The sequence below is a fragment of the Tinamus guttatus genome, unplaced genomic scaffold (assembly GCF_059628265.1).
Source record: "Tinamus guttatus ecotype Peru unplaced genomic scaffold, ASM5962826v1 Tinamus_guttatus_pri_ptg000033l, whole genome shotgun sequence".
NCBI lineage: Eukaryota > Metazoa > Chordata > Aves > Tinamiformes > Tinamidae > Tinamus > Tinamus guttatus.
This window is the reverse complement of record NW_028288567.1, coordinates 1,706,873-1,719,498: the sequence shown is the minus strand read 5'-3', so window position 1 is coordinate 1,719,498 and position 12,626 is coordinate 1,706,873. Positions and strand designations below refer to the sequence as shown.

At 48.4% G+C, this 12,626-nt stretch overlaps 1 protein-coding gene across 1 annotated transcript; it reads right to left on the bottom strand.

The window, feature by feature from the left end:
* Positions 1 to 597: 597 nt before the first annotated feature.
* Positions 598 to 11,403, bottom strand: LOC104571398 (putative deoxyribonuclease tatdn3-A). Its single transcript, XM_088532135.1, has 10 exons — positions 11,342 to 11,403; positions 10,686 to 10,718; positions 9,453 to 9,526; positions 8,619 to 8,700; positions 6,704 to 6,766; positions 6,041 to 6,150; positions 4,497 to 4,552; positions 3,415 to 3,527; positions 2,600 to 2,680; positions 598 to 794 (listed from the first exon to the last, which is right to left on the bottom strand). Exons 1-10 carry the CDS (start codon positions 11,399 to 11,401, stop codon positions 651 to 653), a joined length of 816 nt encoding a protein of 271 aa, XP_088388261.1. The 5' UTR covers positions 11,402 to 11,403; the 3' UTR covers positions 598 to 650.
* Positions 11,404 to 12,626: the final 1,223 nt, after the last annotated feature.

The window sequence follows — 12,626 nt, the reverse complement described above, 5'->3', positions numbered from 1 at the left end:
AACATTTGCAATATGAGGCACTCGCTGAAGTTTGCTCGTGGCTCCAGGTATTTGCCTGGTCATCTCAATTTGGGAACTTAACTGCTGCCAGTAAAGCAGTTTTTAATGACCTGCCTTCAATTTATTGACAGGAATATATAAGAATACTCTAACTCTAGTAGCCACAGTTCGGAATTTTAAAATATGGCTGAAATATGTGTGCTAAGTTAGCAGACTGCTGTCTTGCACATAAATTAGCATTTTTAGATAACTTGATGCATCTAAAAGATGGAGAAGTATACATCTGGTTCCTCTGTTTTGCTGCCATCTGGTTTTCATTTTACAGTCGGCTGTCAATTTGATATTCCTAATGGAATTCTACCCTCAACTTTCTTACCAAAGCTAAGGGGAAGAAAATTATGTACACAAAATAATTTAGTTGTACAAAAAGATAAACACATGTATGAATACAGCAAGTAAAATTTATTGGGTTCTTATTTACTGGGATGAACAGGTCATTTATATATTAGAAAAACTGTAATATCCATCTGAATCTTTTATATACAGTAAAAAACTGCATATGCCTGAAAAAAAAAAAAAAACAGGCCAAACTGTTATCTTTGAGGAACATTCTCTCTCCTTTTTTTTTTTTTTTTTTTTTTAACAAGTATTCATTCTTTCAAATGCTGTTTAATTTTGGGGAAAAGCTTCAAGGCATTTTTGGTTGTTGCTTCACGAACTCTTTCCACTGGTACTCCTTTCACGTCTGCAATGTACCGGCACACAATCCCGATGTTCTCGGGTTCATTTCTTTCCTAAAAGAAAACCAACAACGGTGTTTTGGGAGAGATACCAAATGTGATTGAGCAGACTTATCAAAAAGCTATGGAACAGAAGCGATTTAAAAAGTCACACTACGTTTGTTAAGGAAAAAAAAAAAAAAGCCAAATTGCAGTAGATATTATGGTGTCAGGTTTCTTGGTAAGATCCACCGTACCAAATGCAGGCGGCTGCATCTGAGCTGTGTGTCTAGATTGTTTCCACTGCCAAGGGAAAGACAGGGGAGCTGTTAGGATGCCCATTTGTCTCTTCCTCCATAGCACAACAGGGAGATAACTGCAGTCCTTTCACTAATATGAGCCATTTACCATCTCACTGTGTAAGAATTCAATAAGGGGAAATGCTCCCTTAAAGTCATCTCTATGAGAGATCCTAATGCAAATGTAGACTTTGGTAGGTGATGGGCATCTGCCAACAATTCCCACACTCTGCTGCTTCTACAGAGAAACCTAAGCAATGCTACAGGGGAAAACAGTGAGACCCCCATTCAAAGGAACAAAGATAACATTTCTTCTTCACTTTTAGGAGGTCTTGGGTGACTTAAGAGTTACAACAATGTAAGGCTGTATACTTGAGAAAAACACTATAGCATGGCTTAACTTTTCCAACTCTCTTTGACCAGTTAACACATTGTGACCAATATGCCCATTCCATGCACACGCATCCTTTGAGAATTAGATGGAAGGGACATGATTTTGGATCCATCAAGAGCTTAGTACGGAAATGTGCTTCTATTTTTAAGGACGGATTGCTGACCCAAGCTTGAGAAATGCTGCTGCTCTTGCTATTGAGGAAAAAACAAATATTTAGTAACAGCTGGAAGTTCCCAGTTTCTCTCTGAAGAGGGGTTATCAGCAGGAAGAGAGCCATGTTCTTTAAAGCTCTAGTTCTACTTGATAGGGAAAATGCTGGCTGACCTTGACCTAACTAAAAATCAGCAAGAATTTTTTGTTTAGAGTGACTAACAATAAAAGATGCCTGCCCAAGACCCTGGCTGTGTTAAGGCATTATGGATAATGCATTAACATTCCAGCAGCATTAATCATTTTAACAGTACCTCAGCCAGCCAGACACCAAGAGGGACTCCCTTCTGCTCCTTGGCTGGGAAAGCACTCCAAGCCTTCTCCCAAGACCCTTTCAAGCAGTTGTCTTTTGCAGCACGGGATTTAAATCCTGGCAGGATTTAAATTGTTTGAGATTAGCTGGAAGCCAAAGAATTCTCAGTGAAAATTCCCTCTCTTTTATTGCCAGAAGAAGGTAAATCTAGTTAACTGCCCATGCCATTAACTGCCCTAGCCATCAACCAACAGGCAAGTCCTTAGGTGGGAAAATCCTAGAGCATCGAGGCCTCTGCGCGTTGAGAATTAAAACATCCAGGTCATCCAGATGTTTAGTGAGCCATAGGAGAGCCTAGCTTTCTGCTTTGGTATCCTGCCTGCCCAGAAACCTGCTCAGTAACAGCCAGCCCCAGCTCCTCAAGGTCCCACGGAGAAGAGAGGCCACACAACAACACCCGCAGCGGCTCAGCACGTGGCACCGTTCCTCGAGGTGTCGGCAAAAATTTTATCCGTGTGTATGACCAGAGCAGCTCAAAAGCTGAGTGTTGACTTGCAGATTGTTTCTCTATCTTGTGAGCTACTTGAGGCTCTTTTTTTTTGTTGTTGTTGTTGTAATGAGAACAGGCCAGTTAAAAAAAAAATGCATACATGTGAATGTTACACAGTGCTAAGGCTCCTAAGAGCACATGAACTTTAGAGAGGATACCATAGAGAGACTGTACCTCTTTGTTTGGACCAAGAGAGGGGGAATCGGTCTCCAAGCAAATGTTCTCCAGTGGAATCTGCTTAATTAACTTCGCTCGCTTGTGTGGGAAATAAAACAAGAGAGAATAGCACATGAGGAGCTCAGTCTCAGTGCAGCAATTGATACAGCAACCTGCACTGTATTAAACTTGCATGTAGAATAAGTAACGGATCAGCCAGTGTGGCATTCAGACTGTTTAAGCCTTTGGAGATAATCCTAGGTTTCCAATGAACTGCAAGCGCGGGCTGAACAGAGCATTTATATACATTAAGACCTCAGGCACCAAAAATGGTTTATACTTTCTATAAACCCAAGGAGGGGAATGGAGAGGAAATAACAGGTCCTGAGAATAACTCTGCCTTGGGAGCTTCTGTCCATAGACTATACAACAAACTTTGGGTCCTTGGAGGAGCACAGGACAAAAGCTATGTGGGAACTCCAAAAATGGACTCAAAAAGCCAGTGAAAACACACTGGTTATTTTAACATTCTGGTGAAAGTGCTGCAGAGAGGCACGAAGGGACAGTAGCTCAGGCACACACAAATGGATTCAAGTTGCTGTGTAAGGTCTCATGCTCTTTCCCACATTCCCCATATCTCATTTTCTTTCCAACAGGGAAAAGGGAAAGCCAGTGTAGGGGGGCGCTGGCATGTTTCATTTTCCTCCTGATGTGGTTCAGATACTGGAGAACGATAGCTGGGAAGGGAGGAGAAGGCAAAAGACGAGGGCTGGTGCAACCAGTCCTAACCCAGGGAAGGTGAAAGGGCTCCCAGGAACTCTGCAAGGACTAACCTGGTCGTGCCTTGTGACAGCCGGAGGAAAGGAAAAGTAATAGCCAACTCGTACCCCTTCCAGGGCAACAGACGGTCTTCCAGCAAAATTATGAAGCAGGGCGTCTTGAACACCTACAACACATGAGTAAAACCGAGGGAGGGAGCTCCTGACGCTGGGGCTGGGCTGCACAGCGGGGCACCCCAGAAGTTGTGTATCTCGTTTTCCTGCCACAGGACACTCCAAGGTTACAGGTCAGGAGCACCCGCACTAAAAACACAAATCTTGGGCTTGTTCACCCTGCCCTCCCTACAGGGACATGGCTGCTGAGTCTGCCCAAAGTGCCCCCAGCCCTCGGGCAGATACCCCGCAGACCAGAGACAGGCTTCTCATCCCGCAGCAGCAGGTAACCAACACGTTCTCCAGTTGCCTGGCCCTTGCTGAGGCTTGTAATTACGGGGAAAATCTTTGCTGTGACAGCCCAATTTCCTGCTTTCCAGAGCTAAAACCCCCTTATTTCTGTTGGGCTGCCTCCTGCTGTGCTTGTACTATAGGCATAGATCTGGTTGCTTACTCTAGATTAGTGATATGTGTATCCTTCTTTCTTTCCCATAAGGTAAGTCACATTTGTAATATACAGATCTGCTTAAAATAGACAACAGGGTGTAAAAAAAAAAAAAAAAAAAAAAAGCCTCCTGAAATCATAGTCAGACTCAAAAGAAAATGCATTAGGTAATGTAGGCACAGCAGCCGTTTTGCTCCACTACCTTCTACCACAACCCCCAAAGTCGCTCTGCTCTTCCTGGTCTCTATCATTAAATTTCCTCCTGACATAAACATTCATACTTTGCTTTGTTTGCATTAACAGGTCAGTGCTGAGCAGCTTCCCCATACTTTCCAGCTTGCACCGCAGACTTTGCTGAAACTTGCCGCACGCACTGAAGGCAGAGATGCCTTATCAGCACATCAGGTAAACAGAGCGGGTGGGCGCACGGCTTGTACGTGCGTGAAATGATCCCAGAGGCCAGCTACAAAAAGGATGATATATAAACCTACACTCTCCTTTTTAAAAAAATAAAAATGAAACAGAGGAGCAATCCTACCTTCCTCCTTCAGGAAGGCAATGGTTTGCCTGCCGGCTGAGCGAGAGTGCACGTTCCTGCCCAACAGAAATGTGTGTGTTAGAAAGTGGAGTGACACTGAGCCCGCTCCTCGCTTTTGCCTGACACACCAGTGTGTTTCCTTTCAGAAGGTGCTGTGTTTCTTCTAGCACTAGAGAGCCCCTTCTAGCCCCTTCTAGCACTAAAGGGCGCAGGGGAGCAGAGTCACCCTTCGCGCTCGAGCACGGCTAGGGGATAAAAGCACCGGCCCTCGGGCGGACGGCAGGACTCGCGTGTGGGGCAGAGCAAGGCCTTGTGCCCTCTTGTGCAGAGTTACCCGGGCGGTGCCATTTGATCTGCACTCTTTTTTTATTGAAAGCACCATTTTAAAAGCTGAGCTCGCTTTGAAGGGTCACTTGCAGCACTCACCCATAGTTAATGTAACCAGACACTTCCTAAACCAGAGCTCCCTCTCCACAGACCCACCTGCCCACGTGCTGTGTTTTTGCAGTCAGAAGCCACCCATAAGGGAGTTTCCAAGTGTTGCTTTCCCTGCCTTGCTCACGATGCTGTTTGATGCCGGGCTGAGCCGGGGCTGCCCGGGCTGGCCTTGATCAGGACAGCGATCAAAACGCAAGCTGGGATAAGCCTCACTCGGCCCCACCTGCATAGCTGTTAGGCCAGGTCCAAAGGGTGGAAGGGTAATAGCTGGCAGCGAATTATCTAAGGATACCCCTGCCTGGAACAGCCTTTCCCAATGACACAGACTGGCACCACGGCCACATTACACAGCACGGAGCAAAGCATCAGTGCTCCAGACCACCTGATCTTTAATTTCCTCCAAACATTTATTTTTCAGTGAGCACTGCTGGCCATGTGTTATTTCCTTTTTGTTCTCATTTGCACCCATCTGACGTTTAGGCGAATCTTTTGAAAAACTTTGATTTTATTTAACTTGTTTTTATTCTGTTGTTCAGTGCCACAGGCATCTAGATAGATATAGTCCTGAGCCTTCCCCACATGTGCACACTACATGCAGCACACATATAATAATACGGTTTGTGCGTGAAAATATAGAAAATTAGATCCTGCCTCCCTACTACGGAAGCCTTTCCTTGATACCCAGGGCACGAAGTGAAGGCTTGAGAGGAACAACCACACGACTCTGTGCCGCGTGGTGCCATGCAGGGAGCACAGCCCAGCTCTTGTAGAAAGGTGGACGTGGGGACAAAGAGGAAAAGGCGAAGAAGTGAGATACAAGGGCTCCTGTGGGGGAAAGGTGGGAAGTTTCCCGCGGGCTCGGCAGCAGCACAGCTGGAGAGGAAAGTTTCTCCAGCCAGCTTCTGGTGACGATGCCATCCTCCTCAAGGTATTGTTATTTTTTATAACCTCGAGCCACTGAGCTCGTTTGGATAAGCTCAAACTTCAAAACCGCCCCTGGAGCTCTGCAGAGGATGCCTGCAGGGATGCAGGGCAGGAAACAGGTGTCTGGCCGAGTTAAGGCCTGATGCACAAGGGAGACGCTGGTTTAAAGGTTTCTGACTCACACGGGCAAGGCCAGTTGTTTTGCTAGGGCCAGCTGCAGTGCCAGGACTCTCTGCTGCTCCTCGCGCTGCAGCGCTGTGGGTGCGAGCCACGGCGTGAAGTCCAGCCCAACCTGCTCAAAGAACCATTTAAGAGAGCACGAAACGTGACGGACTTCAAACAGGGGCGACCTAACGTTTTCCCTGGTTTAATGTTCTTATGAGAGAGTGGCGGAAGTTCTTGTCAATGAAGCAACAGAGCAGAAGACAGCAGCTTTGGAAAGGTGACATACCTGGAAATACCGTAACTTAGGAATAATGAAAAGTCAAGCAAACATGTTGTCACACACAAAAATGCTCCTCCTGATAAAGATCTAGAGCAGCCTCTCTAGCTCCCTTGCAATGTTTTCATTGCAGGAATCCAATATCTCAAAGATCTCCAAACAGCGCTCCCGCCTTGAGGGATTTTGCAATTTTCATTTTACTCTTGCAGCATTGTTTTGCCAGGAAAATAAAGTTTTTGTTTTGTTTTTATCTGAACTAATTTCATATCTATTTGTGAGGAGCAATGCAAGCAGCAGCACCCAGAGGGACACTAAGGACGCAGCGCGTTACACGCACCTTCATGCAATTTGCACACAGGCAAACCTAGCAAGCTCTGCTTGCACTGAAATCAGAGCACATTACCTCTCCGACGGCCACCAGCTTATCTTTGTATTTCTCGAAGAGAGGGAGGGCAGATTCCAAGTCCTGTAATAAACCAGCTACAGCTCACATGTTTTGTAAAAACAGCTGGGGGGTAAGCTGAGTCAAGGCAAACAAACCCACACATATCTGTATTATCATGCACCTTGAAAGGCAAATAAAAAGCAGAAGATCAAACAATCTGTTTTCATGATGAAAACAGCAGAGACAACTAGTCTACTGCCTTACTAACAACTTCTGAATAATCTAATTATTCAGCTGTCTAAGAAGGAGATGAACAGATCTCAGAGAGTGTTAGAGGGGTGCTGGCCCAGGTAACTCTGCTAGTGAGTAGGGAAAGACCCCAATCTTCCTCACGTCTCGCTATCCATCCAGCCTCCAGGGACATAGGAAACCTCTAAGAAGGGAGTGTTGGCAATGTAACATGTCCCTGGGAACCTGATCCTTGGTGGTGCTTGTCCCAGAGTAGCGGTGGCTGTGGGTGCTGGGGAACAGGTCTCCTTGAACCAGCCTAGCCTTGCTGCCCTTGCAGAGGAGCCATGGAGAGAGCCCTTCCTCAGCCCGGGCTATTAAAGCATGGGGTCATTTGCACCTCTTCAAATAAAAAAGGCATCTTAAGGACTCTCATCTTAAGGACTCTATGAGCGATTTCCGAGTAGCCTTTGAGTCCTGGTGAAGGAACCACCTTCAGGTTGGCTCTGATGATGACAAAGGGTTACATACAGTACATGAAGGTTTTCTTAGAAAAATCCTCTCTTCCTACTCCAAAATCTTGCTCTTGGGAAGGAGAGAAAAAAAGTAGGTTGGTAGTCTTTCTGGGACTTCTTGATACTTAGGAGCCTTTTGGGATAAATGTTCCCCCCTGCACAGGGAGATGTGGTATGAATGCGCTGCACAGAGGGGATGATTTCAGAGCAAGATGACATCTGCACATGCGTGCTAGCCCACGTTAGTGCACGGCACATGCACTTGTCATGGCTTGAGTCAGTCCAGAGGTTCTGTGTGGCACAGAGCTGAGTTTCCACCCAGAATTTCCCAGGCAGGAATATAGATCCCTAAGTAGACGGGAAATTACCCAGTGCTGCTTTGACTGGAGCTCCCCCCACGGCGAGTGCTCCACTTGTTCGCTTCCTCCCGCTTTGTTGTGTGTCCAGAGACGCTCCCAGCACAAAGCCGTGCTCTGTCTTTATTAATAGCACCAGGTCAGCGCTCATCGGGACTTCAAAGCCGCTGTGCCCCAGGCACTTCACAAGGACCGGCCTTGCTGCGAGATAACCCCGGCCCTGGCCGCTGCAGGGGGACGCGGCCGGACGGCCACGCACGGATGCAGCACGGAGGACTCCGGATCAGCAGGTCTGAGTCCACCCCGGAGATGGCTGTACCACCCTTGCACACATCCCTTTGGAAAGCAGGTGGTGCGGCCATGCTGTCTCTTAACCCTCATATTGGTGACTATCAAGCAAGTTATCCCTGGGGGAGGGCAACTGGCAACTCCACAGGGAAGGTTTAGACATAGAGCAACCAGGTAACACTGCAGCACGAAGCACAGGTGCTGCGGGCAGGACTTCAGCACTGTGCTGGGAGCATTGAGGATGTAGGAAACTGGGATCACAGCGGTGGAGAGGTCACAAATCCCTGGGAAACAGAGCTTGACTGGTGTGCTGCTCACAAGATAACTTGTCTTCAACTAACAAGGGACACGTGCACTTTATCTGCACAAAGGCTGTGCCCTGACAAAGAGTCAAGTGCCTGTTTCCACTTGTTGGTGACAAAAGATATAGTCCTGAGACAGCAGAAGTGCCGGAGACAAAGCAGGCACATCCGAGAAGTAAAACATAGGTTCCACATGTGATAACGGAGACACGAGGTTGGCACGGGAAGGAGCTGGGCACCTCACCTGAACCGTGGTGCTGCGCTGCCCCTCCGCACCGCTCTGGATCGGGTGGACCCCAAAGCACGGCATGACAGAGCCGCGGTACCTGCGGGACACAGGAGATGCCAGGGACACGTAAGCAGATGTAGTGGCAATATTACCTCATCCTCACTGCAGGCAAAGCCCGTTGGGTTTGATTTTCACCCTGGCTTTGGTAGGGCATCAGGTCCCCCTCCCCAAGTTTTGTCACAGAAGTAGCTTGCTCTTCACGTAACAGCCCCTTGATAGCAGGGCAGATTTCTGTGCTTGTGCCACTCTCCTGCATTTTTTTTCAATTTTTTCCTAAGTTTTCCCATGCCATCTGCACACTCGTTGCATGACAAGTGCTCCACGCACCAGTGACTCTGTGCAATGAAGCCTCCTGCAGCAGCTAACCCAAATAACAGCACCGTGCATCATGCTGTGTCCTGGGGGAGAGAGGAGCTACGTCTCTGATATTCCTCCAGGCTCCTCATTCTCATGCCTCATGCTGCTTTCCATGGAGCGAAGCCCTGAGCATGGCGAGACACGCATTAATTCCTGATCCAGCCATGATTTCATCAGGACCATGGCCTCCAGCTATATTTGTTAATCATGGCAGTCCCAAAATTGCCAGGTCTGAAGGAATCTCATGCCTGTGTGTCACTAATTCACCTTGATAGAGAAACCAGCCCCAGCACAGGACACGAGTGGATGGATAACCATCTCGGCCAGAGGAAAATGCTTCGACAACTGAGCGCTATAGCAATCTGTATCCTCTCTTTGATCTCAGCTGTATCATTGTGCTACATATAGAAAGCGAAGAGTAGAATAACAAACCTTTCTGCTAAGCCAATAACTTTCTCAAATTCATTTTCCTGCTCTGTAACGGAAACAAAAGCTTGAACCCCAGCCTGCATAAATGAAAAAACAAACAAAAGCAGGAACTCATTAGCGATGAAAGTTGCATTTCCATCTGATTATTTATTTGTTTCTGCTTCTAAAGAGCCTATCTATGCATTGTGTAGGAGTCTGCTGGAAGCACCTTCGGTAAAAGTCTTTGGTCAATTTGTTTAAACTCTTATCACAATAAACAGCAGGATGAAAGACTGTATCACTGACTTGGCCTTCCCACCATCTCTTCAGTTGTTCCCATGTTAAAAATCCTGAAAAAGCATCCTCATGCATGTCCCAGTGCTCAACCCACTCATGCCCTGCTAGTCCGTGAGTGCCTCAGAACAAGCCCCAGACCAAGGGCTCTCAGTGAAGATGCTCCACCTCAGTCCCTCCAAGAGCACCCCAGCAAGCACAGATGGTGCGAAGGACTCTCAGCTGTTGCTCCTGAACTCCGGGGTGTTTTCCAGGACCTAAGTAGTCCAAGCAGCTTATGCTGAACCTTGTAGCAGCTTTTACAACCCACCCCACCCTCGCGAGCCACACGGCCTTCACTCTGCGCTGCCTCAGCCTCGCTCCATGAGTCACACAGACAGCCTGGCAGGGGTGGCCAAAGGCCACTGCCACCAGGCAGCCACGCTGGTGCATCTCCCGCGTCCTCCCGGCCCCCGCTGCTGCCTAAGGCGCTTGCTGCGCCAGGAAGATGCAAAGCACCTCAGGGTGACCCCGTCACTACACACTGAACCACTGCTCTGTCCCTTCTCGCAGCCAAAGCAGTTTTAGAAGCTTTTTGTGTCTGCAGGCCCTGCACCTCAGTGCCTCAAAAGCACCTTCACATCATTACTGTTCTCCTGCACCCCTGGCTCATGTATGACTCGCCCTGAGCGATGTGTTCCTGCAAGCCCTGGCACGTGTGGAAATTCCCATGCACTCTGCACATCTGCGAGCTATATTTTAAGCCTGGAAAGAACCAAGCGGTGAGGAGCTTTACTTTTCTTCCCAGCAGGGGAAAGGAAACTGCCTGTCTGCTCCGCCAGCTGGGCTGGCGGCACAGGGACCGGCGGAGTCTCATGCCATAGGGTCAATGCTAGTGCCAGCATGGCAGTATCATTAATAACAAATAATGATGAGTGAGGTGTCTCGAAGGCACCAAGGAATTATGTGAAAGAAATCACAAACCTTTCTGGATTTTTCTATCACCTCATGTAGATCCTGCAAGACAAGAAGACATAAGCTGTCACTCAGAGGACCAGCAGTGCTGCTGCTTGTAGCCTCCAAGGGAAAGATGGTGGCTGAAGATGCCAGCTGAGACCTTGGGACTGCTCATAATGCTACAGACCCCCTGCGCCATTGGGCAACTTGTTTAACACTGTTAGAAGTTCAGCTTCCCGTGGAAAGAAAAAACATTAACTGCCCTGCCTGCTGCAGGCAGCAGCACAGGCATCAGCGAAACGAAAACACTGGCAGCTGGAGGCACCATGCCTTCTCCATTCAGCAGGAGCTAAGATGGAGCCGGATGACACTGCAGTTTCTTTTTCTGGAACCTTTAGGCCACTGGGGCTGCAACTCATCTCAGATGCTCCCAAGAAGAGGCAGAGGCGGCCTGGCTCCCGGCAGCCCCAAGGAGAGGCAGAGGCAGTTGGCTCCCGGCAGCCCCAGAGGCGGCCTGGCTCCCGGCAGCCCCAAGGAGAGGCAGAGGCAGTTGGCTCCCGGCAGCCCCAGAGGCGGCCTGGCTCCCGGCAGCCCCGTGCGGCGCCGCTGTGGGTGGGCGGGCGGGCGGCGGAGCAGCAGCCACGCTCAGGCAAGAGGCAGCGCGGCCGTCACCGTCGCCGTACCTGGCTGAACTCCTGGGCGGCCAGGTGGCAGTGGCAGTCGATGAAGCCCCCCTCGTCCATGCTCCTGCCACCAAGAGCCCTGGGAGCGCCGCAGAGCAGTGCCGGGCAGCGAGCTGCGGCTCCCGCCGCCTCCTCCCCCGCGAGCGCCGAGCCTTTTGCGGCAGCCAAAGGGGTTGGCGAGCTCAGGTTAGAAATCATCACGTGTGCCGAGGCTGCTGCTCCAGCTCAGCCAGCTGCAGAGAGGGATTCTGAGCAGTGAATACCCAACATGGACAGAACTGCCTAAGGATTTCCTTCCTAGATGCCGGCAATGCAGGGCTGGACTTGGCAAAAAGTGGGGCCCACACCTCACTGTGCTTTCACCAAGAACATCTCCAAACATAACTGCATCCCCACCTGTACTGCGAGGCACAATCAGCATGAACCACCTTTAAAGTCACCCGGTATCACCTCTTTAGCAACTCCTGCAACAACACAACTAATAATGATTAAATATTACTATTCTTAAGAGTGTTGCACACCTGTTTGCTAGCACCACCTGGAGGCAAGCTGTGTTTTCCACCCAGTTTAGTGGAAAAGGAAGGAGTCTGTACATCCAGGATAACCAAAGGCTCTAACTATTCTGGGTCAAACAGCCAGCAGAGATTCAGGTGTCTGCTGATCTGAATGGCCATTGTAATACAGACAGACCTACAGACTTACATTGGCTTGTTTGCTTGAGTTCAGGAAGGTGTGTTTATGCTTAAGAAGCTAATTCTAGGTAACAGTCAGAACAATACAGCTTCTCTGCAAAAGCCAATGAGAAAAAACCTCTGGCAATGCCCTTCTAAAAAATCAGGGAAGAAAAAGTGGAGAAAAGCCAAATGCCCAAGATGAGTGTCACCTACATTGCAAGCTTTTCCTCCAGAGAGTTGAGACTTTCTCCTGTTGAATCTTTCTTCAAATAGAAGAGGGAAGGAAAACAAACAAACAAAAAAACACCCTTCTTGCTAAACTCTAAGGTAAGAGTATCTTTAATTTCTTAAATTACTTGCAGTGAGGAACCCTGGAACCCTGTTTCCAAGCCAAGTCAATATTCTCTTTCCTCCTGTTCCACCCCCCAAAAAGGTTATGAATCTTCACCAAGTAATTTCAGATCAGTGCTTTATTAACCATTCCCCAAAGGGTCAAGAGGTAAAACACCTCACTAGTAAGGAAGGAAGGGGTTCACCTGAAAAATCACGTAACTACCTAGAAGAGGACTTACCTGACTCCTAAAGCCAGATGCCTTTGATCTTGTCATAGG

Bases quoted from the DNA above. Each gene is read 5' to 3' on its own strand.
- LOC104571398 (XM_088532135.1), bottom strand. From the start codon at position 11,401: ATGGACGAGGGGGGCTTCATCGACTGCCACTGCCACCTGGCCGCCCAG. The intron at 9,527-10,685 runs GTTTGTGATTTC...TCATTTATGCAG, and splicing joins TGATAGAAAAATCCAGAAAG to GCTGGGGTTCAAGCTTTTGT. The intron at 795-2,599 runs GTACAGTCTCTC...GTTTTCTTTTAG, and splicing joins CTCTTGGTCCAAACAAAGAG to GAAAGAAATGAACCCGAGAA.